This window comes from Panthera onca, chromosome B3 (genome assembly GCF_046562875.1).
Source record: "Panthera onca isolate mPanOnc1 chromosome B3, mPanOnc1 haplotype 2, whole genome shotgun sequence".
NCBI classification, from domain to species: domain Eukaryota; kingdom Metazoa; phylum Chordata; class Mammalia; order Carnivora; family Felidae; genus Panthera; species Panthera onca.
In genome coordinates, this window is record NC_138344.1 from 53,731,334 (window position 1) to 53,758,104 (window position 26,771).

General features: G+C 39.4%; 1 protein-coding gene across 12 annotated transcripts in view; it reads left to right on the forward strand.

The window, feature by feature from the left end:
- Window positions 1-26,771, forward strand: part of ATP8B4 (ATPase phospholipid transporting 8B4 (putative)) — a 272,767-nt gene that overhangs the window by 1,117 nt on the left and 244,879 nt on the right. For 3 of the 12 annotated variants that reach the window (XM_060618558.3, XM_060618565.3, XM_078448595.2), the window contains exons 1-2: window positions 6,653-6,976; window positions 18,336-18,404. In XM_060618558.3, the coding sequence (XP_060474541.3) occupies window positions 18,377-18,404 (28 nt within the window). In that variant the 5' untranslated portion in view covers window positions 6,653-6,976; window positions 18,336-18,376. Of the gene's footprint in view, window positions 1-6,519; window positions 6,977-7,022; window positions 7,184-14,077; window positions 14,175-18,335; window positions 18,405-26,771 lie in introns of those variants that run through there. The other 9 variants (XM_060618576.3, XM_060618574.3, XM_060618559.3 and 6 more) reach the window with 7 other exon arrangements.

Below are 26,771 nucleotides of genomic sequence, written 5' to 3' on the forward strand. Positions count from 1 at the left end.
AATAACCTCTAGGTCTATCCATGTTGTTGCAAATCGAAAGATTTCATTCCTTTTTATGGCTGAGTAGTAATCCATTGTGTGCAGGTGTGCACGCACACACACACGTTTATACATTCAACTATTGATGGATACTTAGGTTGCTCAGGAAGCTAAAGTTTAAAGCAATTAAGTAATTTTTACATCATATGATTTATACCCCTGCAATTCTCATGCCTTATGGCATAGGTTTATAATATACACTCCAGGGCTTCTGTCAAAGAGATGCTCCTTCAGTATGTTCAAGTTGGTTTCTAGTCTGCTAGTAGCAGTTGGATTGCTCAAGAAAGTATTTACAGAATCAGGGAATACTTGGTTGTAGTTTTATTTTCTTTTTTATTGTATATGTCCAAATCATAATTTTAGGCCAGAGATACTTCTCTGCCATTCAGGTTGACACCAAGCCTTGGTTTGACATTTCAGTTAGCTCAACCTTCCTTTCCTGGCATTAAAAGCAAGCAAGCAAGCAAACAAACCTGAAACTCTTGGAATGGCTATATTTCAGGGAATTGATTAAATCTTAACTAGTTCATTTCATTGGGATTAGATTGAATTGACACAAAGTGGTTCAATCTACTTCCTGGTGGTCCCATTCTCAGTAGCAGAGACGTGTTGTTCTCCCCTTTGATTGTAGAACTCCCTCATCTTCATGTCTGACTCCTGCTGGCACGTAAGTGTCTCCTGATTAGGAACTACATTTTGTTTATCCTTCTGTGTCCCACAAAGTGCCTAGCAAAGTATCTGCACTTGTTGAGTGAAAATATTGAACGCCCTGATCCCAGTTGATATGGGTGGTTTATCTGTTGACGTAAAATGGTGATTTGTTGGCTTTCTTAGCTATCTTGGCAGTAGAGCTAGATGTTTTGACAGATATACGATGCTATTTATTCTGTTAAGAAAAGATAGCATGACTATTTGCATGGCTTCGTATTCTTAAGTATAAAAATTTCCATCTCTTAATTTTGATGAAAGGTGTGCAAAGTTGGAGGAAAGGTAAGAGGGTGAATAAATTAGGAAAAATTTTTCTCTTGAGTGCTCAGATATTTAATCAAAATTCATTTAACATAATTCATTGGATTGTTGTGAGGACAGATTGAGGTGATCATTGAGAAAAATCTTTGGAAACTTTAGATTATAGACAGGGATATTTCTAAAAGGTAAGATTTTAAAGCAAAATAAGGTTTTTAAAAAACAACTTCTGGTGTTTTGACAATGTATATGCTGTGTAATGAAGATTAAAAATTAAGCTCTAGTCCTCTAATATTATCTAGTGGTAATATATAACATTTACCATTTTAACCATGTTTAAGTGTACAGTTCAGTGATATTAAGTACATTCACAATGCTGTGTAACCATCACCACCATCCATCTCTGGAATTTTTTCATGATCCCAATCTGAAACTCTACCTAGTAAATGTCTTCCCATTTACCCTCCTCCCAGCCCTAGTAACCTCTATTCTTTGCCTATGCTAGGTACCTCCTACAAGTGGAGTTATTACAATATTTTCCTTTTATGTCTGGCTTATTTCACTTAGCATAATGTTTTCAAAGTTTATTTATGTTGCAGCATGAATGAGAATTGGATTCCTTTTTAAGACTGTAGTATTCCATACCATATTTTGTTTATTCCTTTACCCATCGATGGACACTTGGGTTGTTTTCACTTTTGGCTATTGTGGATAATGCTGCTATGAATGTTGGTGTACAAGTATCAGTTTGAGTCTCTGGCTTCTTTTCTTTTGGGTATGTATCTAGGAGTGGAAAACAGATCTTTTAAACTTCATTTCTCCGGACACTTTTGAGATTATCCAGAGCAAGTCTCTCTCCTCTGTTCATGCCCTAAAGAGTGAGCAATTGCTTCTTCATCTTCAGTGTGCTTCAGGCCTCCATGTTTTCCTCTAGGCTCCTCTTCCTCCTCTGAAATTGATACTTCTAGATGTAGCTACAAAGGAGTCTGAAATCTGATGCTAACCACTGTAACAAGCTCTATTCAAATTAGGCCCACCAACTGGCACTACTTTGGGGACTGACAAATTAAGGTGAGCTAAGAAAAATTAAACTGTAAGTTCCATTATAAATGGAAATCTAGTAGAAATAAAAAGTGTCATACTGAGAACTATACTTTAGACTTGAGCTTCAGTTCATTTGATAAATTACTATCTGCTGAGCACTGTTGATAGACAACAGGGAATGAGTTCAGAGCTCTGTTATCAAGCAGCTCAAATTCTAGAGGAGGATGCATACATATTTAGGAAGCTACAGAAACTAAACAACAATGCTACTACTATTCATTTGTTTATTCAACATTGCTCAAGCACCTGCTGCACGCTGTTCTAGGCCCTGGGTATACATCAAGTCAAAGACAAAGTCTCTGTTCTCCTACAGCTGACTTTCTGGTTGGGGAAACCGGACAGTAAGCAAGGAAATACACAGTATAATAGCTATGTGTTTTTCCTATGGAGAAAAATAAAGCACGATAAGGGATCGAGAGTGACTGGCGTGTGTGTGGGTGGTTTTACGTAGGCTGACCAAGACAGGCCTTTCAGAATTTGTGACTTTGAGCCCAGATCTGAATGAAGTGAGGGAGACAGTCAAGGGGATGTGTAGGTGATAAGGCAGCCTGGCAGGGGAGTAGCAGCATCTGCTATAATGTTAGATTTCAGAGATGGATAAAGAGCTTTGGGACTTAAAAGTTTTTTTTTTTTTTATTTTGAGAGAGAGAGCGAGAAGGCAGAGAGAGAGCGAGAAGGCAGAGAGATAGAGTGAGAAGGCAGAGAGAGAGCGAGAGAAGGCAGAGAGAGAAGGCAGAGAGAGAGCGAGAAGGCAGAGAGAGCGAGAGAGCGAGAAGGCAGAGAGCGAGTGAGAGCGAGAAGGCAGAGAGCGAGAAGGCAGAGACAGCGAGAGAGAACGAGAAGGCAGAAATAGAGCGAGCGAGAGTGAGAAGGCAGAGAGCGAGAAGGCAGAGAGTGAGAGAGAGCAAGAAGGCAGAGTGAGTGAGAGAGAGCGAGCGAGAGGGCAGAGCAAGAGAGAGCGAGCGAGAGGGCCCAGAGAGCGAGCGAGAGCGAGAGGGCAGAGAGAGCGAGAGCGAGAAGGCAGAGAGAGAGCAAGAGTGAGAAGGCAGAGAGAGGGAGAGAGAGAAGGCAGATAGAGCAAGCAAGAAGGCAGAGAGAGAGCGAGAGAGAAAGAGCGAGAGTGAATCCCAAGCAGGCTCTGCACCATCAGCACAGAACCTGACACAGGGCTCAGACCCACAAACCATGATGTTGTGACCTGAGCTGAAATCAAGAGTGGGATGTTTGAGCCACCCAGGCACCCCAGAGCGTTGGGACTTAAAGTAATGGGACAAATAAATCTGATGTTCTGTGATTTTAGGCACATAATTTTGTGACACTGTAAAATCAGTTTTAAAGCACCCAAAGATTGTTCTGCAAGGAGTATTTAATGGCAAGATACTTGTGTTTTAAAATAAATGAATGAATGAACATTTCAAAATGATATGAAATCATTGCTGGGGATCCCCCTGCCTCTGTTCATGCTGTATGCATTATGAGAATCTCTGTGTATGAGATGAGCACGAAGTAGTCATTCTTTGGCCTTACTGTGAGTATGGTAAGCCCTTTTTCTATCCCAACTTTGTTCTCCCATTAGGATTCCTCATTCATTAAGGGTTGTTAATTAGGAAAAAATTTGATCAAATAAATTCTGACTAGTTAGTACATGAAGAACTAGAGAATTTTAAGCCAATTTAGAGATTTTAGAAGCATTTAACAAGAATATACCAAGGAAGCTAAAGAAAGATATCCTTAGTCTCGAAATTTCAGGGACAATGACGGCACATGAATTTTTTTTTTTTTTTTTTTTTTTTTTTTTTTTTTTTTTTTTTTTTGCTGCTGTCAGAAACTTGGGCAAATGGAACAAAATCACAACACATAGCTCCTTAATGTGGCAGTCTGTTTTTTATAATGCAGGTTTGTGTGCCTGTGTGCATGTTCATATGTGTGAATGATGGGGGGAGGGGAAGGGTGAGAGAAGAGTTGCAAAACTGAAGACTCAGTCCTTATACTCCTCACCTCAAGGTGGTAGACGAGATAGCACATTGCAGAATAAGTGCCAGTGTATGATATCCAACCTAGTCTCTAGCAGTGTCCAAGAGGGAGGGACCAGAGATGCTAGGAAAGTCAGAAAATGCTCTGGGGAGGGCTGTGGAGCATGTGATATGGTCCTTGAAGGACAGGTTTAGAAGTGAGAAGATGAAGGGAAAGGTTTCCCAGGAAGAGAGAGTGGTCTGGGCAGAGATGCCATGGTGGGGATGTGCAGTTGATGTTTAGGTAAAGGAGAGGGGTCCTGATACATTAGGACAGAGGATCTGGTTTGGAGATTGTAGGGTTAAATTTGGAAAGATAAACAGAAAGCCAAGAAGAAAAGGAGAGCTCTGTGCTTTCCTTCTTTTATAAGTTGCTTTTTGACTCATTAACTTATCAGGTGATAGGGAGGATCATCCCTTGCTCCTTCATTGGTCTGCTGTTAGGGGAACAACCATGTATCTTAAGATGCTCCCTGTAAAACAAAAACACTGTCTTCTAAGAGCTCCATTTTATTGGTGGGCATACAAGCTCCTTGTAAAAAAATGTAAGCAGTACTTTTGGGGTACCTGGGTGGCTCATTCAGTTAAGCATTCAACTCTTGATTTTGGCTCAGGCCATCATCTCACAGTTCATGGGATCGAGCCCCACGTTGGGCTCCATGCTGATAGCACTGAGCCTGCTTGAGATCCTCTCTCTCCCTCTCTCTCTGTCCTTCCCCTGCTTGTGTGCACACACACTCTCTCAAGATAAATAAGTGAACTTTAAAAGAATTAAAAAAAATGTAAGCAGTACTTTTGTAAGAAACAATGACATAGTTCCACCAGGACCCACCAGCCCCTCCACCCCCATGCCATTTTTCGGAAGTAACTACCATTAAATATTTCTTCTTGTTTATCCTTCCTGATTTATTAGGTCAACAAATATTTTTTGAATTCCTATTATGGGCATAGGGTATACAACAGTGAATGGAAGTCCCTGCTCTCAGGGAGCTTCTATTTTATTGGGAAGAAACAGGCAGTAAACAGCAAGCACATTTAAAATATTTTAGCCAATATTTTTCTCCTATGCATACTTTTGCAACTTGCTCTTTCCTCTTGACTGTGTCTCTTGGACATCTTTCCATGTCAGTGTAAAGAGGCCTATCTCTTTAATTGGTACTCACTAATATTTATTGAGCATCTGCTGTGCCTCAGGCACTGTCTTGGTCACAGCAATTCCCTACAGTAAGTACTATAATTTTCACCTTACAACAGGTGAGGGACCAAGGCCAAGAGAGGTTTGGGAACTTGCTCAAAGTCACCTGGCTAGTCGCTGGTAGAGGCAGACCTGAGCCCAGACCATCTGATTGTTCAATCCAGTTCTTCTCCCCCTTGATGGCTGCATAGTACTCCATTATATGGATGTTCCTTCACTTATTTGGCCAGTCCTCTATTTTTAAGCCATTTTTAGTTTTTTCCTATCACAGATAGTGCTATAATGAACATTTTACACACTTGTGTACATGTGTTTATGATCATCTGTAAGTTTAATTCCTAAGAGATGGAAAAATACACATTTCTGTATTTGATAGACACTACTTAGTTTCCCTTTAAAATTATTTTACCAACTTCTCTACCAACATTGTAGGAGAAGGTGCTGATTTCTTTATAGCTTATTCAACAAAGGGAGTTGCCAAGGGTATAGGAGTTGCTAATACAGTAGGTTAAAAAAAATGGTATAGAAATTACACTTAAAAACCTTTTTTATTTTTTATTTATTTTTTAAATGTTTGTTTATTTTTGAGACAGTGGTGGGGGAAGTGCAGAGAGACAGGAGGGGTCAGAGGATCCAAAGTGGGCTCTGTGCTGTCATCAGAGAGCCCAAGGCGGGGCTTGAACCCACAAACCATGAGATCATGACCTGAGCTGAAGTTGGACGCTCAACTGACTGAGCCACCCAGGTGTCCCAAAACATTTTTTAAAAAGTTTTTTATTTTAAATATCTTGAAGAAATGATTACTTCCTCTTATAGGCTGTTCTTGGTTCTTTTTATCATGCAAGGGAGAAAGCCACCACTCTTGTTTCAAGAAATCTGCAGTTTCTTGTGACTAGGGGTGGGAGGAGGGCTTGGCAGGAAACAGTCCTTCCTTTTTCTCTGATCTGGCTCTCTCTGGAGGCCTGTGGGCTCAGTACCAGGATTGGCCAGGAGAGTGGATTGATATGTACAGGGAATCAACTTGCTCTGGTTATAGAGACATTTAAATATATTTGGTTTCAGTATTTAACTGAAAATCTGATGCAACTTCTAGAGAACCCATAAATGGCTTGAGACACACTTAAGACATAATCCTTTCTTTTAAAAATAGACCAAAATATTTTGTTTTCATCTAATCCCATCTTAAAAACAGGAGCGTGCTTAGCTTTCATCCATGTGAGAGTGAAACTCCCCTTGCAATGATTTTTTTAAAAATGCTAATTCCTTCGTCTCTGGGAAAAACAGGTAGGAGCTCTAAAGATATTTGCTAATTTCCATCACTTGAGGGCTCATACAAGTTTGGTAAGCAGAAGTGATAACTGTGACTTCTTCCGTTGTCCGCTTCCATCCTACTGAACACTTGGTTCCCACAGAGGAAGCCATCCTGCTGAAGTCAGCCTCTAGGGAGCTTCCTTTTGTTTCTTCAAGATTAACCAGTTCTGCCCTGGCAGCAGTAGCAGGCAACTCTGGAAGGAGAGGCTCTTCTGGGCTTTTGGTATTTTTCCAAGGAGTGTTTTTTCTCCCCCAATTCCTCACTGGTAGTGAAGCTGCTTTCCTACAATGCTGCCTTCTTCAGATGAGATGCTGATTCTGATCTGCCATCTAGCAGCTTCCGGTAGCGGTAAGTGGTCAAGAGTGTTTTTCCGGGAGTTGATCTCAGGTTCTCAAGAATGTCCTCTAGAGACCCAGTTTGTTTTCTGTGTAATTGCTAGAGCCTTCAGAATAGCTTTGCTTTTCTCAATGTTCTCATTGCATGGTCATGGAATGGGTACCTGTTTGATCTCCCTGCACCCTCCCTTTTGGGAGAGAGGGTTAGGTCCAGGCTGAGGTGAGTTTGTGGGGAGCATTCAAGGGTTGGTGAAGCCAAGAGGAGAGTTAGCTCAGGGCTGACTAGGGCTTTCTGTTTCTGTTTTCTAGGTTGCTCTTTTGATCCTTTCATCTTCTGGTGTGGTTGAGGTTTAGCAAAAGTCTTCATTTTTCTCTAACTAAAAACACTTTAGAAACTAGTTGGGTGTGAGAAATAGGACATCTGCTTTATTTCCCTTTTCAAATTTTTATTCAGTTAGCATCACCTATTAAATGGTAATGGGAGTAGCATCAGTGTCCATTTCTTCTTGGCTTGTGGGTGTTTGTCACTTCCTTTGGGAGTAGTTGGTTTCATTTTTTTCAAGGGGTTTGTATCTAGTTCCCCTATTCAAGGTATTGTTTATTCTATGACCAATTCATGCTTTAAACATGAACAGTTTACTAAAATACTCTCTGAGGCTGGAGTGGTATGTTTTTAGTGCTGAGATTTGTCTGAACTGAGAAATCGATACTTCTAGCTGTTTGGTTGACAGATGTGAGAGAGTTTCTCAGGTCCCTGGTTAATAACTTGCTGTTTTGAAAATAAAGGAAACTGGTGAGAAACAATAATTGGGGGCTGAAGGCTTATTAGAAAGGAAATGAAGAAATATAGGATCATATGTAGAATTAACAACATCTCCATGAATGGCCACCTTTGTTCAGGTGTTGTTCTGTGCTAGTCTTTGCATTTACTGAAATGGAAATTCAGAGTGATTTTTAAAAACCTATGTTTATCTGTCTTGTGCTTTTATATTGTTCCATCATGCATGCATCTTCAAAAATGAGGGATCAAGTAATTTTTGTGCCCCTGGGGGATTTTTTGTGCACAGGAGGATTTTATTTTGTTTTTACATGGTAAATTGGAAATTTCCATTTAGTAGGAAAAGACTTCACTTTTTGTTTCAAAATAAATTATAATTGTAGCTTTCCTAGAAATAAAACTTCTTAATGGGTGCATTCTAGATGCTTGCATTGCGTGTACAAGAATTAGATGCTGGTATTTGTTTTCAGGATTTCTTACAAAAAGGTGTCAAAGAGGGGCCCTGGGTCGCTCAGTCGATTGAGCATCCGACTTCAGCTCAGGTCATGATCTCACAGCTTGTGAGTTCGAGCCCCGTGTCAGGCTCTGTGCTGACAGCTCAGAGCCTGGAGCCTGCTTCAAATTCTGACTTCCTCTCTGCTCCAACACTTGCATCCTGTCTCTGTCTCTCTCAAAAATAAACATTAAAAAAAAAAAGGTGTCAAAGAAAATAGTAACCTCCAAGTGTTCCACATACCTATAGACTTACTTGACTTTTTAGCAATATTAAATATTTTTCAAATAGTAATTTCTGATTAAATCGTAAATGCAAATACTAAATATATCGGTCATTGCATTTTTGGAGATTTTTTTCCCCTTTCTTTCCTTTCTCCTTTTCTTTAGTCAGCTTGAGCTTGTCGAGCACCTGCACTATGTCAGGCTCTGTGCTGGATGCCCAGAGAAGATGCCACAGTAGGAAAGGCTGAGCATTTTATTTTGATATATCCTTCTCTGACTCTTCTTTTCAAGTTGAGTGTTCCCTAGGACCTGTCCTTGTCCTTGTATTGACTCATCCTCATCCTCTGTCCTCTCCTCACTTCTTTTTATTCTTGTTCTGAGTGAGATCATTCATTTCCCATGACTTCAATGCTTTCATGTATGTTGATGATTCCATGTCTACGAATCTGTCTTTTGTCTTTAGTGCTGAGGATGTTTTCAAAGATAAAGAGGAATTTCAAGCCTAATGTGTTCAAACTGAATGTATTATTCTCCCATCCCAATTCCTGCTCCTTTGTTTTTTCTTCCTTCTCTTTTCCCTGCTGTACTAATGGCACCTCTGTCCCCTCATTGTCCTGAGCCAAAAACCCTAGAAGTCATCTGAGGTTCTTCTTTGTCCTGTACACCAACCTAGGGGCCATTTATAAACTCTGTCAATTCAACTGCAGAAACATTTCCAGAATCTGGCTCCACTTGCCTATTGTTATTGCTTCTCCACCTCTCTCCATGCCAGGCCATGCTGTGAGCATAACCTTCCTAAAAGTGCTGACAGCATGCACTTGCATAGGGAGAACCAAGAGAGTAATGACAGTGGACAAGGGAGCCTGGATTATAACCATATCATTCTCTAAAAATCTCTTCTTCCTCCCCATTACCTGCAGGATTAACCATGGGTCTTGAACATAGCCCTGTTCTGTGTCACCTGACCTATCAAATGGGGATGATGATAGTCCCCACCTATACAGTTTTGGTGAGGATAAAATGAGATGATACATGGCAAGTACTTAGCACAAGATCAAGTACCCAGTGAATAGTAATGATGATGGCAATGATGAAGGTGATCACTTCTTTCAGAATCCATCTCTAATCTACCTTTCCAGCTCCATCACCATAAAATCTCATTGCCATGACTGTCACTACTTCCCCAACCTTCTCTTCCCTTTCACAGTACTGGATCTTTTCACATGCTATTCCTTTGGCCTCTTTACCTCATTTTGCTGAGCAAACTCTTTCCTTTTCAAAAAGATTCAACTCAGAATTATTCTCTGTGAGGTCTTAGCTGACTGCACAAAACAGGCTTGGTGGCTCCCTTTCCTCTGCCTCCATGGTGCTCAGTCCTTCCTTCCATCACAGCCCAGAACTTGCCATTCTAATGGTCTGTGTATCTGTTTTCATCTTCCCCAGACTACAGGCTTTGGAAGGGATAGAGGTAGGAACTAATGATCCTTACCTCCATCTACTGAGCCCCGGTTTGACATAGAATAGGCACCCATAAGTGTTTGGTGATTGAATACCCATAGGGATGACTCTCAAATTTGATAGGAGGTTTTCTACTTGTGGAGAGTTAAACATACAGTTAAGAAAAAAAAAAAGCTTTCCCTCTCTTGAGTACTAACTTTGTAGCAGGAGGCACTGTGCTAAATTCTTTACAGGCATGCCTAGTGATCCAGTGAGTTACTCTAACTGTCCCGTTTACAGATGAGAACACCAGGCTTAGAAGAGAGGGAACTTGCTGGAGGCTTTGAAGCTGGCAGGACCAGGCTCTGGCTGTCTGACTTGCAAACTGGTGGAAGGAAAGGGAAGTGAGAGGGGGAAGGAAGATGACTAAGCCAAAGCAGGCATGTTTGTTAGAGAAAGGCAGCTTGAGAAGGGCAGAAATGCACAAGAGAAGGCAGCAAGAGCAGGCTAGGAAAGGAGAAAGGAAAGTGAAAAAGAAACAAGGAGAGCAAGGGAAAAAATGAACAGGGGATAAACAAGAGGAGGAAGGGAAGCAGGATTCCCACTGCTTCAGAATTTTGTGGCCAGGGAACAGCTGCATGCCTAATGGAACATAAACAGACTGCAGTGTTGACATGACAACTCACAACAAAATCTAATCTACATTATACAAGAAATAGAATAATTTATTGTTAGGCCATGGTAATTAGATGTAATTGCTAAGCAGTTTAGAAATTTGGCTGTACAGCCATCACTTACACACGCACACACACACACACAGGCATGCACACACACTCACTGGCTTAAATTGTGTTCACTTTTGTCCAGTGTGGGCACTTGGCAAGTGACTGTGGCTGTTGGCAGCTGTCACTGACACTAAATATGATCAAAACATTATCTACACCTCCCACCCACTATCACACTCAAAGCTGTACCCATGTAGGAAAGAAGCACAGTCTTACTCCTTATCCTTCACTGATGTCCCCTCCCAAGGCTGGGATTTCCCTGTTGCACCAGGATTTCCCTTTCCTGAGTCTTCTCCCTGTGCTTCTGCCTCACCTCCCTTATCCCTCCGGGGCCTGGTCCCAGGGGATATTCTTGGGCTGGTAGGCAGGGTTGCCAGCAGATATGACCCCAAGGTCACCTTGTCCAGGGGTGGGAGAATTCGCTGAGGCTTTGCTTTTTTGCCTTTGGGGACCTGGAGGCAGAGAAAGGAAAGGGAAAAGGATAGGACCAGAGAAGATGGAGGGCAGCAGGAGGAGGGAAAGGGCTAGTGCCCTAATTCTGCCCTCCTAGCTTCCCATCCTCAGATGCCACTATTGTTCAGGCAAGAGGGCTTTTCAGGGTTTTCCTGTGCCCACCCTGGTGCTGGCCACCCTGGTGCTGGTCAGCCCCCCTCCCTTCCACTCTTGGTTGGGTTAGTCCTCAGAGACCAGGTGATTTGGGTTGGGAAATAAGTGACTGAGTGAAAAACCTGAAGGAAAGTTAGGGAAACAGGAAAGGGAAGCTGGGAGACTGAAAGAGGGAAAAAGTAGTAGAAGAACAGACAAATGGGAGGAGGGGAGAGAACATGTTTTATGGAGTGAACCACCTATGCGTATATATTTAACCTCACAACAGCTCTAGGAGGAAGGCATTATTGTCTCTAATTTACAGATTCAAAGGTTTAGTCTTAGGAAGGGTAAGTGACTTGGTCAAAGTAACACTAGATACAAAGTAGCTGAGCTGGGATTGGAATCCTATTATCCTAAAAGTCTCTTCCATATAGTACAGTGTTTCCAAAGAAGACGAGAAGGCAGAGTTGGGGAGGGCAGAAGGAAAGCTCGCCAGAAGAGAATGGAGAATAGAGGGAGAAGAGGACAGGAGGTCCTCACAAGGGGTGAGGTCTGGGATTGGGCTTGTTGAAGCTGTATGGGTCCTTTCTCCCTTGGCTCCGTGTCCTGAGAACTGGAGAGAACCCACTGTGCTCAAAGGAGGTAGAGGATTCCCCTGGGGGGCACTCTGGTTCCTCTCAAGACCCTGAGATGAAGACAGGCAGGGATGGGCTCACCTGGGCAGTGCTCTGGGTAAGGAAGGAGAAGCTGCCAGGAATCTGCCCCATGTTGTTCTCCTGGTTTCCAGTGCTCCTGTCTTTTCCTCAACTGCCTTGACTCCTTTCTTTTCCCTTTATTTTTCTATCTCCTCCATTTCCTTTGCATTTCTGTCATTCTATCTTGTATTCTCTTTTTTTTTTCTTTCTTTCTTTCTTTCTTTCTTTCTTTCTTTCTTTCTTTTCTTGAAAGGGAGGGGGAGAGAGAGAAAGAACAAGTGGGGGAAGGGCAGAGAGAGAGGGAGAGAGAGAATCCTAAGCAGGCTCTGTGCTGTCAGCACGGAGCCTGATGGCGGGCTCCATCTCACATGACCTGAGCCAAAGTTGGATGTTTAACCGACTGAGCCACCCAGGTACCCCTCTATCTCGAGTTTTCAATCTTTCTCTTCCCACTGTTTTCCCTCCCCTCAGTTTATTCACAGGACTGTTCCCTCCCACCACAAACACATCTTTTCTTTAAAGATTTCTTATCCATTCACACTTATCTGCTTTGTTTTATTGTAGAATGTCCTGAAGGAAGTTAGACTCACTGTGCTCATTTAATCCTAATGTTTATGTATATACTTTGACAGAGAAAGTTCAGAGGGTGGCTTCAAGATAACTAATATCTAATGAGCCTTTTCATCATGTGTCCCCATTCCCAACAGTCCAACCAGTAGGTTCTGAGGCTTACGGAGTATATTTGTCCTGCATTCTGTAATGAGTTAGTGGAAAAAGCAGGGATCCAAGGTTAGCCTGTTTGACTCCAAAGGACAAGCTTCCAACCACCACATCCTGCTGCCCCTTAAGCAGGTCAGTGGTCTGGCTATCCCTTGGAGGCCTCTTGATGAGTTTATTGCATTCAGAACGGGTTGTTTGTCCTGTAGGTTTTTGACCACAATTGAACAGCATACCAAAACCAGATTTATCTTTCTGAGTTACACTAATACTAGCTCAGGAGACTGGTAATATAAAATAAGAATGACAATTGAGAACGTGTAGTATAACTGTCAGGAGGACCAGAATGTTCATTTCAGCATGCATGACTAGTGTACTCTTTCCCTGTAGGCAGACTTCTGTGGGAAAGCAAGTTATTATCAGCAGGTGGCTTGGTGATCATGGAATTGGAGCATGGGGAATTAACTGTAATAACTTGATTGTTGAATGACCTCATATCATTAAAGGGAATCTCCATTTGAATCCTTTGTTTAAAATGTTGAGTCACCTGCACTCAAGTGTACCCACTATAAGTAGAGACCTTGTGGAATCATATTATGGACAGGATGCTCTCCTTTGCATACAGCTGTTGAAGTAGCATTCCTAACTTGGATGTCTTGTTATTGCCCTCAGTCTCAAGGTGTTTGAAACCAACTCTTTATTTTCCCTGAACAAACTAGAGTCTTCTTTGGACTTTGTTATTTTTCCATTAGAAGAGTTATTTTCTGTAACCAAGATTCAAAACCTGAACTGGAAATGTAAAAAAAAATCCTTTATGCAAGTATAACTTCCAATGTTTTAAAAAAAAAGAGTAGTCATTGCCTTTGAAAATGAATTAATATACATAAAAACCCTTAGCTATTACTTAGCTGTTAGCTACTCCTTCCTCTGTCTTCCTCTTTTCCCATCTCTCTTTTTTGTAACCCCCTCCCCCCCATCACTTTCACACAAGGAAACCATCATTTTAATTACTTGCATAAGATGAAACCAAGAATTAAATAAGATGAAACGAAGAATTAAATAAGACCTACCAGCAGCTTTCCTTTTTCCGTTTCCTCTATTTTGGGGTGACATCAAAAGCAAGGAATGTATGCATGTAAATGAATACTATTTGCTTCAGTACTTGGAAATGGTTGAATTTCAGAATCCTGAGTTCCTACTTCTAGAGCTAGATTTCACGTTAGCAAACCTTTTCTCCCACCTGATTGGTTTATTTCCTTAGACCTTAATTGCTCCAAAAGTTCAACAAAAGATGACTTTCTTTCCTCTGACATCTTTTAGAACTGGAGTGTCAGCTGGGTATTTTGGTGAGTTAATAAATGTCCAAGAATGACAGCACTAAATTTCACTTCCTGAAAGTTAAACTAGCATCTGGTGTGAATGCTCCATTAAGTGTGCCTGGAATTGGTGCTGTTAGAAGGAAAATATTGGATTGGAGGCAATGTGGGCCTGAAGGTCAGTTCTTAACTTGTCATTATAACTTTATGTCTTAGGGAGTGAGAACACTTGAAGAAGGTCATTAATAAGAAATAACTTTCACAAATCTTATGGAAATATTCATACAATAGTGATCATATTATCATTGTGGATGAATTATTCAGTAGAGAATATTTTCTACGAGAGCCAAAACAGCTAAAATTTACAAAATAAATTTATTCAGTACCTTTAAAATAAAAGGTTTTGAAGACATTTTGGAAGGTGATATTAGAGAAATTAAAAATGAAATAGCTGCCATTTGCAACTATGTGGATAGAACTAGAGGGTATTATGCTAAGTGAAATTAGTCAGAGAAAGACAAATATTGTATGACTTCGCTCAACTGAGGACTTTAAGACACGGAACAGATGAACACAAGGGAAGTGAAGCAAAAATGATATAAAAACAGGCAGGGGGACAAAACATAAGAGACTCTTAAATATGGAGAACAAACAGAGGGTTACTAGACGGGTTGTGGGAGGGTAGATGGGCTAAATAGGTAAGGTGCATCAAGGAATCTACCCCCAAAATCATTGTTGCACTATCAGCTAACTAACTTGGATGTAAATTAAAAAAATAAAAAAATAAAGTGATGGAAGAAAAACAAAATCAAACAAAAAAAAATGAAATAGCTATATGGCTTAGAGGTAGTTTTAGGAAGAATATGGTATTGCTTTCTGTTTGCTTGATTAGGAGCTTTTAAAATGAGAAGTACTTACAGAAGGATCTAAAAGAAGAGAGGGGAGGGGTGATATCACATATATATATTTTCTAGTTACCTTTATATTATATATTCATCTTTTGAAATGGGTATCTGTTAGTATTAATCCCTCAAAGCATTGTAGCAAATCATTAAGAAGAAAAAATAAGCTGGCCAGTGGCCAGTACTCTTATTCCTGAGAGATTGAATTTCTTTCTTCTGCTTGCATTCTAATTGCCACCTGTCAGGGTGTAGAGTCCCTTTTGCCATCTTGCTTAAAGAATCATTATTCCTTTCACCTGCTCCAGGGACTCTGAGCCCATGAAAACACAACACATTTGAGGTAGTCCCCAGAGAGAATTTTAAAGCCCTAACAAGTTAGCTTAGAACTTGCAGATGAGCCTTAACCATCTGGCCAGATGGGGCCACCAGATCCAGATATCATTGTCACAGAATCCATGAGTTCAAGACATGAGCTGAGATCAAGACTCAGACACTTAACTGACTGAGCTATCCAGGCACCCCTGTTGTGACTATTTTTTAGAACAAAGATATTCATTCTTCAATGAAAACCCACTTTTTCATTCTTCAGTGAAAACCTATTATTTCTTGTAGGAAGGCCCTACCTCAAAACATCCTTTCAGTGCCTTTCTTTCTTTCTTTCTTTCTTTCTTTCTTTCTTTCTCTCTCTCTCTCTCTCTTTCCAGTGCTTCCTTTTGTTCTCTTCCCTAAGCTTTGCTAATTTCTCTTCTTTCTTGTGTTCTTCAGTTTGCCTGCAACACTATTCCTATTGCTAAGCAAATATTGTTCATCCTTTGACAATTTTCCTAGGCTGGAGATGGGGGTATAAAAGAGGATGGGGTCTGGCCAGAAAGAAGAAGTTGATGACAAGAAAGGCATGGTGGCCCCCAGCTTGGGAAGGTCTAAGACATTCTAGAACATGGGGCTGGGTCCTGGGAAGGGATAGTTGCTAAAAGGGAAGTGTCTTTACACTTATTGTGGTGAACATTGAGTAATGTATAGAATTGTGAAATCAATATGTGGTATACTTGAAACTAATATAACATTGTATGTTAATTATACTTGAATAAAAAAATTAGACAAGGGAAGCGCCTTCTTGTGTCTGAAAGCCCTTGGTCCATTCCTAATAGAAATTGAAGACATCATTCATTCTTTCATTTATCAAATATTTATTAAGCATTACTATATGCCAGTCAAGCATTAGAGGCTAGAAATAGAACTGTGGACCTGACAGATGAAGTCCCTGCCCTGCTGGAGTTTGTGGACTGAGGATATAGCCAATATAATGTAATAGGAGACTATGTTCTAGAGTGATAGGGGCTCTGAAATGGGAACTTTTAGATTACATGAGAGCACATAGAGGTGCTTCTATCTCTGATTTGGGGGATCAGAGAGGCCTCATAGAGGAAGTGATATATGAATTGATATTGGAAATATAAGTAGGAGTTAGTCTGGTTAAGAGATTGGATGGAGTTAGGTGGCTATAGGCAAAGGGAAGAGCATGTGCTGGGCTCCTAGCTGGAAATAAGCTGAACTGGGTATTTCTGGAGTATAAACATGAGGGGATGCAAGGAGGAGAGGGGGCTATGAGGAGAAATCAGGCTAGAAAAATGAACAGGGACATCCAAGGATGTGGAACATCCAAGGAGTCATGTTAGAATTTGGCCTTTCTTTTCTTTTTTTTAATGTGTATTTATTTTGAGGGAGAAAGAGCAAGCACACGAGTGAGCATGTGCACACGAGTGAGTGGGGGAGGGGCAGAGATAGAGGGAGAGAAAGAATCCCAAGCAGGGTCTGCACTGTCAGCATGGAGCCCTATGTGGTACTCTATCACATGAACTGTGAGATCGTTTCCTGAGCCGAAACCAAGAGTCAGATGCTTAACCCACTGAGCCACCCAGGCTCCCCTTGGTCTTTTTTTTTCCCCCCTAAGGCCATCGGGAAGTGATTGGGGGTTTTTGTCAGGGCTGTCACAGATGTCATTTATCTTTTATATCAATGATTGTGCTTCCTTGTGGACCCTGGCCTGTAGGTGGCTAAGGCTGGAGCAGGGAAACCTGTTCTGAGCAATGCAGGGAAAAGCAATCACTGGTCAGCAGGCTTTCCTAGAGGCAACCAGATGCCTGAGGCTGTGGTGGGGTACAAGGCAAGGAGGCAGCAGAGGGCTCATCTAGGGCAGCACAGTTGGTAGAAGGTATGGGGGGAGAAACAGAAGAGTTGTGATTTACATTTAATATTTAAGGACTTATCCCTGCTAGCAGCACCTGGCAGCAGTTGCCCTATTTTCTTAGTAGATTCATCATTTTAATATCCAATCCCTAGAAAAGCAGTAGGTCTCACAAAATGCCAGTGGTCCTATTTGTCAGGCACATTCAGGACTAGGTGTGCCCTCAGCAGGCTGCTGCTTTTCCTGGGGGGGCGGGGGGCAGATGGGAACTTGTGGATCTGGGGGCATGACAGGAAGAAATATTGATGGTTTCAGGCTTTTTAGACTCTGAGAGATATGTATTAGAGCAATAGGCATTGATGAATTTCTTCTGCATCCCCCTGTCTTGTAACTGCTAAGCCATAAGCATTATTGTTCCTCTCCTCTGATCTCTATATGACTGACCAACTTCTTCATGTGTGTTTATTGCATCCTGCCACACTACTTCTTTGAGCAGGAATCAAGGAAGTTGTTTCTCTTTGAAACCGAAAGAACATGTATTCAGTACCTCTGCCTACCCGGTCATGTCTTTGAAATGTTTCCTGGGTTCATTTTCATTTCCACAGTCTATTGGGTTCTAAATGTTTGAAATCCTTTTTTTGCCCCTTTCTATATTCATCCTAAATATTTAATAGAGTTTGCCATATGAAGGAAATTAGAACACATGTAGGGAAAAATTGAAAGATGATAACAACATTATTCTGGGTTTTTTTAGGTAACTACCTGGGGAAGACTATGCACAGAATAAATTGAGGAACATTTTTGAATTGCATTTTGTTTCCCTTGAGCCTGGTCAATAATTTAGGTTCCTATGTAGCTCCCACAATTTAGCAGTGATTCCCAGTGCTAGCTGTGGGAAGGAGTCATCTAATGACATTTGAATAAAAAGTAGATGCTGTAGCTTTACCCCTGTTATGTTCTGATTCATAGGGTTTGAGATAAATTAGAAAATTTGGCTTAATTTTAATGCCCAATTGAATGGCACATTTGGGCTTACCTTATGTTGTTTCAAATAGTGTCTATGATACAAATAGATTATTTTTGTGTAGAATTATTATCTACATAAGATAAATGGAATCTGTTATTCGTGATTTTGTCAGTGATTCCTAGTCATCTATATTTGACAAGGAAGAAAGTTAAAAGGTGTAAACTTATGGTTAATGGGCATTTTTACAAATACTAATGTTGTGTACTTTTCTTGTTTTCTACATAGATCAACTGTTGAACCCTGGTGAAAAATAATCAGCTGCAATAATGTTCTGCAGTAAAAGGAAATCACTTGGTAAGTGTTGAGCTCTTCAGATGACACAAAGTGAATCTGACTTTTAATTTTAATTTTATTATTTTACTTTTTAAACTCATTTCATTTCGTTTTGTAGAGGTGTAATTTATATACAAAAATAGACAAATCTTAAGTATTCAGTTTGATGAGTTTTGACAATTGTGTATACACCTGTCTGTACTACCCTAAAACTAGATACAGAAAATTTCTATCACACCAGAAAGTTCCCTTGTGTTCTTAAAAAAATATTTATTTATTTTTAAGTTTATTCATTTTGAGACAGAGTGATAGAGTGAGTGGGGGAGGGGCAGAAAGAGAGGGCTGGAGAGAGATTCCCCCACAGGCTTCATACTGTCAGCCAGTGCAGAGCCCTATGCGAGCCTCGAAACCAAGAACCATGAGATCATGTCTTGAGCCAAACTCAAGAGCTGGATGCTTAACTGACTGAGTCACCCAGGTGCCCCCAAATTATTTATTTATTGATTGATTAAAAAATTTTTTTTAAATGTTTATTATTGAGAGACAGAGAGAGACAGAGCATGAATGTGGGAGGGGCAGAGAGAGGAGGAGACACAGAATCCGAAGCAGGCTCCAGGCTCCGTGCTGACAGCTCAGAGCCCGATGCGGGGCTCAAACTCACAAACTGCGAGATCATGACCTGAGCTGAAGTTGGATGCTCAACCAACTGAGCCCCCCAGGTGCCCCCCAAATTATTTATATTTAACTGAAATATAGTTGGCATACAATATTATATTAGTTTCAGGTGTACAGCATAGTGATTTGACATTTATATATATTACAAAATATTCATTGTGGTAAGTGTAATTACCATCTGTCACCATGCAAAATTATTATGATATTATTTACCATTTTCCCTATGTAACAATTTATATTTCTGTGACTTATGTTATAATTGGAAGTTGGTACTTTTTAACTCTCCCTTCCCTCTGGGGACCACCAGTTCTCTGTATTTATGAGTTTGTTTCCATTTTGCTTTGTTTGTTCATCTGTTTTTTTAGATTCTACATATAAGTAAAATCATACGGTTTTGTCTTCCTCTGTCTGATGTATTTCAGTAAACTTAATACCATCTAGGTCCATTTGTGTTGTCCCAAATGGCAAGATTTCATTCTTTCTAATGACTGAATAGTATTCCAGTGTGTGTGTGTGTGTGTGTGTGTGTGTGTGTGTGTGTGTGTAGCATATCTTTATTCATCTGTTGGTAGGCATTGGGCTGCTTCCATCTTTGCTATTGTAAATAATGCTGCAATAAACATAGGAGTGTATATGTCTTTTTGAATGAGAGTTTTTGTTTTTTGGGGGTAAATAACCAGAGGTGGAATTGGTGGACGGTATGGTACTTCTATTTTTTTTTTTTAATGTTTATTTTTGAGAGAGAGAGAGCATGAGTGGGGGGGGGGGTGTGCAGAGAGAAATCCAAAGTGGGCTCCGCCCTGATGCAGAGAGCCCAATGCAGGGCTCAAACCCATGAACTGTGAAATCATGATCTGAGCCAAAGTCAGATGCTCAACCAACTGAGCCATCCAGGCACCCCTGGTATTTCTATTTTTAATCTTTTGAGGAAACTCTATATTGTTTTTCATAGTGGTTGTACCAATTGACCTTTCCACAAATAGTACATGAGGGTTCTCTGTTGTCCACATCCTCACCACCACTTCTTATTTCTTGTCTGTTTGATTCTACTATTCTGACAGATGTGAAGTGCTATCTCATTGTGGTTTTGATTTGCATTTCCCTGATGCTTAGTGATATTGAGCATCTTTTCATGTGTCTGTTGGCCATCTGTATGTCTTTAGAAAAATGTCTGTTCAAGTCGTCTTCCCATTTTTACTTGGATTTTTTTTTATCTCAAGTTGTATGAATTAAATATTTTGGATGTTAACCCCTTACCAGATATATCATTTACAAATATCTTCTCCCACTCAGTAGGTTGCCTTTTGTTTTGTTGATGGTTTTCTTCACTGTGCAAAAGCCTTTTAGTTTGATATAGTCCCAATTGTTTATTGTCAGCTGCAAATAGTGACAATTTTACTTCTTTACCCATTTGAGTGCCTTTAATTTCTTTTTCTTATTTGATTGCTGTGGCTAGGACTTCCAGCACTGTGTTGAATAAAAGTGGCAAGATTGGACATCCTTGTCTTGCTCCTGGTCTTAGAGGAAACATTTTTAGCTTTTCACCACTGAGGATGATGTTAGCTGTGGGTTTGTCATACATGGCCCTTATTATGTTGAGATATGTGCCCTCTGTATCCACTTTGCTGAATTTTTTTTTTTTTATCATGAATGTTAAATTTTGTTGAATGCTTTTTCTGTATCTGTTGAGATGATCATTTGATTTTATCCTTCATTTTTGTTGATGTGGTGTATCACACTGATTGATTTGTGGCTACTGAATCATCCTTGCATCCCTGGAAAATCTTCTAACAACAAGGACATTCTTGTCTACAAGATTGTCACAACACCCAAAAAGTATAACTTTAATTAATGACATAGATTCTGTTTTTCAATTTCTCCATTTGTCCCTAAAACATATTATCTTTCAGAGCTGGTTTTTATTTTTGGTATAGTATCTAATGGATGTTCACACATTGTGTTTGGCTTTTAGTCCCTTTGTTTTCTTCTAAATTTAGAACAGTTTTTCATTGTATAGAATTTTGGAAAAGTCCAGTTCAACTCCTAAACATATTTGGATTGTACATTTTTGGCACAAATACCATATAGATAATTTGTTTTTTAGTGGACAACTAGTGTTTTTTATGAGGAATGCAACTTTCTGATCTTCCTCACATAGAATTTCATTTTACCGACCAATAGTCATTTCTGTGTAATGAGGCTAAATGTTTTGGCCACACATCTGGGTCTGTATCTTCTCTGGCGCAGATTTTTGGAGAAAGCTGACACCATCCTTTGCATCATCATGATTGGGAATGATGCATCTTTGGGTTATATCAGTTTGTATAGATTTGGTAATAGATTGGAGAGCTATTATAACCTAAAGTATTCATTTGCTATGTAGTCAGTTAAGAAACATTTTTGAGCCCCTATGATAGGCTAGGAAGTGCCACTCTTTCTTGATTTTAAGTAGGTTTTTTACAATTCAGTAAAATACATGTATCTTTACACAGTTGTTTACAGTAGCAATGATAACTTAAGAATTGTTAAACATTACTACAAGTAGTAAATTTGCCAGAGGATCACAGACTAGAGACCTTCTAATCAGCCCGGGGTGGTCAGGGGAAAAAAATCATACAGAAGTGGTATTTTACCTCAATGATATATTTAATGTCTGCAACATTTAATAAAAATGTATTTGCATTTATGTAAATTTTCACAATATCATCAGGAAGCTTGGGCCATTGGTGATGTATATGAAAATATAACAAGCCCAAACACGGTATTGTGGGGAAACAAAAATTTTGTCATGTATGCTTTATTGTTTATTATCATCATATTCATATAAATCTCATATTCTTTAAGATATAAAGAATTCCAGCTAATTGAGTCTATTTTCTGTTCTTTTTTTCCTTTTTTTCGTGTTTGTTTATTTTTGAGAGAGAGAGAGAGTGTGACTGGGGAAGGGGTAGAGAGAGAGAGAGATAGGGAGACATAGAATCTGAAGATCTGAAGCAGGGTCCAGGGTCTGAGCTGTCAGCACAGAGCCTGATGCAGGGCTCGAACTCAGAGACTGTGAGATCACGACCCAAGCTGAAGTCGGACGCTTAAGCGACTGAGCTACCCAGGTGCCCCTATTTTCTGTTCTTTTTAAAAATTTTAATTCCAGTATAGTTAACATATAGTTTTATATTTGTTTCACGTATACAGTATAGTGATTCAACAATTGGATACATTACTCAGGGCTCATCCTAAGTGTACTCTTTATCTCCTTCATCTGTTTCACCCATTCTTCCCCCCTCCCCTCAGGTAACCTTCAGTTCTGTCTAGTTAAAGTCTGTTTTTGGTTTGTCTTTTTCTTTGTTCATTTAAATTTGTTTCTTAAATTCCACATATGAGTGAAATTACCAGGTGTTTGTCTTTCTCTGGTTTATTTTACTTAGGATTATACTTTCTGGTTCTACCCATGTCACTGCAAATGGCAGGATACCATTCTCTTTAATGGCTGAATAATATTCACACACACACACACACACACACACACACACACACAAACACACACGCCATTTCTTCTTTATCCGTTCATCTACCAAAGAACACTTGGGCTGCTTCCATAATTTGGCTATTGTAAATATTGCTGCAGTAAACAAAGGGGTGCATATATCCCTTCAAATTAGTGTTTTTGTATTCTTTAGTTAAATACCCAATAGTGCAGTTACTGGGTCATAGGGTAATTCAATTTTTAATATTTTGAAGAACCTCCATATTATTTTCCTCAGTGGCTACACAAGTTTGCATTCCCACCAAACCCACATGAGGTTTCCTTTTCTCCACACTTGTTGTTTCTTGTGTTTTTGATGTTAGTCATTCTGACAGGTGTGAGGCGCTATCTAATTGTGGTTTTGATTTGGATTTCCCTGATGATGAGTGATGTTGAGCATCGTTTCATGTCTCTGTTGGCCATCTGTATGTCTTCTTTGGAGAAATGTCTGTTAATGTCTTCTGACCATTTTTTAATTGGATTATTTTCATGTTGAGTTGCATAAATTCTTTATATATTTTGGATACTAACCCTTTATCAGATATGTCATTTGCAAATCTCTTCCTCCATTCAGTTGGTTGTCACTTAGTTTTGTTGATTGTTTCCTTTGCTGTGCAGAAGGTTTTTATTTTGATGTAGTCCCAATAGTTAATTTTTGCTTTTGTCTCCCTTGCTTCAGGAGACATATCTAGAAAAATACTGCTACAGCTAATGTCCAGGAAATTACTGCCTGTGCTCTCTTCTTGGATTTTTATGGTTTCAGGCCTCACATTTAGGTCCTTGCTCCATTTTGAGTTTATTTTGTGTATGGTGTGAGAAAGCGGTTCCAGTTTCTTTTTTTTTTTTTTGCATGTAGTGTCCAGTTTTCCTAACACCATTTATCGAACAGACTTTTTGCCATTTATATTCTTGCCTCCTTTGTTGAAAATTGATTGACCATATAATTGTGGGTTTATTTCTGGGTTTTCTATTCTGTTCCATTGATCTATGTGTCTATGTTTTTTTAAATAAAGTTTATTTGTTTGAGAGAGACAGAGAGAGTGCAAATGGGGGAGGGGCAGACAGAGAGGGAGAATCCCAAGCAGGCTCTGCACTGTCGGAGCAGAACAAGAAATGGGGCTTGAACTCCTGAAACTGTGAGATCATGACCTGAGCCAAAATCAAGAGTTAGATGCTTAACTGACTGAGCCACTCTATGTGTCTATTTTTTGTGCCAGTACCATACTGTTTTGAGTATTATAGCCTTGTGGTATATATTGAAATCTGGGATTGTGATACCTCCATTTTTTTTCTTTTTCAAGACTGCTTTGGCCAGTTAGGGACATTCCATACAAATTTTAGGATTGGGTGTTCTAGTTCTGGGAAAAATGCTGTTGGTATTTTGATAGAAATTGTATTAAATGTATAGATTTCTTTGGGTGCTATGGACATTTTAACAATATTTGTTCCTCTAAAACATGAGCTTAGAAAATTTTTTCATTTGTTTGTGTTGTCTTTAATTTCTTTCATCAACTTTTTATAGTTTTCAGAGTACACATCTTTCACCTCCTTGCTTAAGTTTATTCTTAGGTATTTTATTGTATTTTGGTGCAATTATAAATGGGACTGTTTTCTTAATTTTTCTATATGCTACTTCATTTGTAGTGTATGCAAATGCTACAGATTTCTGCATGTTGATTTTGTATCCTACAATTTTACTGAATTCATTTATTTATGAATTCTAGTAGTTCTTTCTGGTAGTTTTTTGGTAGAGTCTTTAAAGGTTTTCTACATACAGTATCATGTCATCTACAAATCGTGGAAGTTTTACTTCTTTACCAATTTGGATAGTTTTGTGTCATGTCTTACTGTTGTGACTAGGACTTGTAGTACTATGTTGAATAAAAGTGGAGACAGCGGACCTCCTTGTCTTCTTCCTGATCTTGCACAAAAGCTCTCAGTTTTTCACCATCAAGTATGATGTTAGCTGTGGGTTTTTATTACATTGAGGTATGTTTCCTCTAAACCTAACTTGTTGAGAGGTTTTTTATTTTATTTATTAATCATGAATGGATGCTATACTTTGTCAAATGCTTTTTCTGCATCTATTATAATGATTGTATAATGATTGTTTCTATCCTTTCTTTTACTAATGTGATGTATCACAGTGATTGCTTTGTGGATATTGAACCACCTTTGCATTCTGGGAATAAATCTACTTTATCATGGTGTACAATTTTTCAAATGTATTGTTAAATTTGGTTTGCTAGTATTTTGTTGAGGATTTTTGCATTTATGTTCATCAGAGATAGTGGCTTGTAGTTCTCTTTTTTTGTGGTGTCTTTATCTGGTTTTGGTATCAGGGTAATGCTGGCCTCATAGAATGAATTTGGAAACTTTCCTTCCTCTTCTATTTTATGGAATAGTTTGAGAAGAATAGGTACTAACTCCTCTTTAAATGTTAGGTAGAGGGGCGCCTGGGTGGCTCAGTCGGTTAAGCAGCCGACTTCGGCTCAGGTCATGATCTCACGGTCAGTGAGTTCAAGCCCCGCATCGGGCTCTGTGCTGACAGCTCAGAGCCTGGATCCTGTTTCAGATTCTGTGTCTCCCTCTCTCTTTGACCCTCCCCTGTTCATGCTTTGTCTCTCTCTGTCTCAAAAATAAATGTTAAAAAAATTAAAAAAAAAATAAATGTTAGGTAGAATTGACCTGTGAAACTGTCTGATCCTAGACTTTTGTTTTTTGGGAGTTTTTTGACAACTGATTCAATTTTCTTATTGGTAATTGGTCTATTCAAATTTTCTGTTTCTTCCTGATTCAGTTTCAGGAGGTTATATGTTTCTAGGAATGTATCCATTTCTTCTAAGTTGTCCAATTTGTTGGACTCTAATTTTTTCATAATATTCTCTGATAATCTTTTGTATTTCTGTGGTGTCAGTTTTATCGATCTTTTCGAAGAACCAACTCCTGGTTTTGATGTGTTCTATTGTTTTTTTTTTTTTAGTTTCTATTTTGTTTTTCTTCTTTAATCTTTACTATTTCTTTTTTTCTACTTCTTTCTATTTCTAGCTCCTTTAGGTGTGAGGTTAGGTTGTTTAGTTGAGATTTCTTGCTCCTTAAGCAGACCTGTATTGCTGTAAGCATCCCTCTGAGAACAGATTTGCTACATCCCAAAGATTTTGGACCATTGTGTTTTCATTTACATTTGTTTCCCTGTATTTTTTGATATCCTCTTAGATTGTTGACTCATTCATTGTTCAGTAGCATGTTATTTACCTCCAGGTATTCTCTTATCAGATTTTTTTTTTTTTCTGGTTAAGTTCTAGTTTCATAGTGTTGTGGTTGGAAAAGATGCATGGTTTGATTGCAATCTTTTTGAATTTCTTGAATCTTTTTTAAAAAAATAAACGTTTATTCATTTTTGAGAGAGTGAGAGTGAGAGCAGGGAAGGAACAGAGATGGGAGGTGGGAGCAGAGGTTCTGAAGTGGGCTCTGCTCTGGCAGCAGCAAACCTGATGCAGGGCTTGAACTCGCGAACCATGAGATCATGACCTGAGCTGAAGTTGGATGCTCAACTGACTTAGCCACCCAGGTGCCCTGAGTCTTGATTTGTGCCTAATATGTGATCTATCTGGAGAATGTTCTATGTGGACTTGACAAGAATGTATATTCTACTGTTTTAGGATGGAATGTTCTGAATATATGTTAGATACATGTGGTCCAGTGTATCATTCAAAGCCATTCTTTCCTTGTTGATTTTCTGCTTGCATCATCTGTCCATTGGTGTAAGTGGGGTGTTAAAATACCCTAATATTGCTGTATTACTGTTGATTACTTCCTTTATGTTTGTTATTAGCTGCTTTATGTATTTGGGTACACCTGTGTCAGGTACACAAATATTTACAATTGTTATATCTTCTTGTTGGATTGTTTTATGATTGTATAGTGTCCTCCTTTGTCTCTTATTACAGTCTTTGTTTTAAAGTTTATTTTGTCTGATATAAATATTGCTACCTCTGTTTTCTTTTCACTTTCATCTGCATGATAAATGCTTCTCCATTCCTTCACTTTGAATCTACAGGTGCCTTTAGGTCTGAAATGAGTCTCTTGTAGGTGGCATATAGCTGGGGCTTGCTTTTTTTTTTTTTAAATCCATTCTGTCATCCTGTTTCTTTTAATTAGAACATTTAGTCTACCTAAATTCAAAGTAGTCA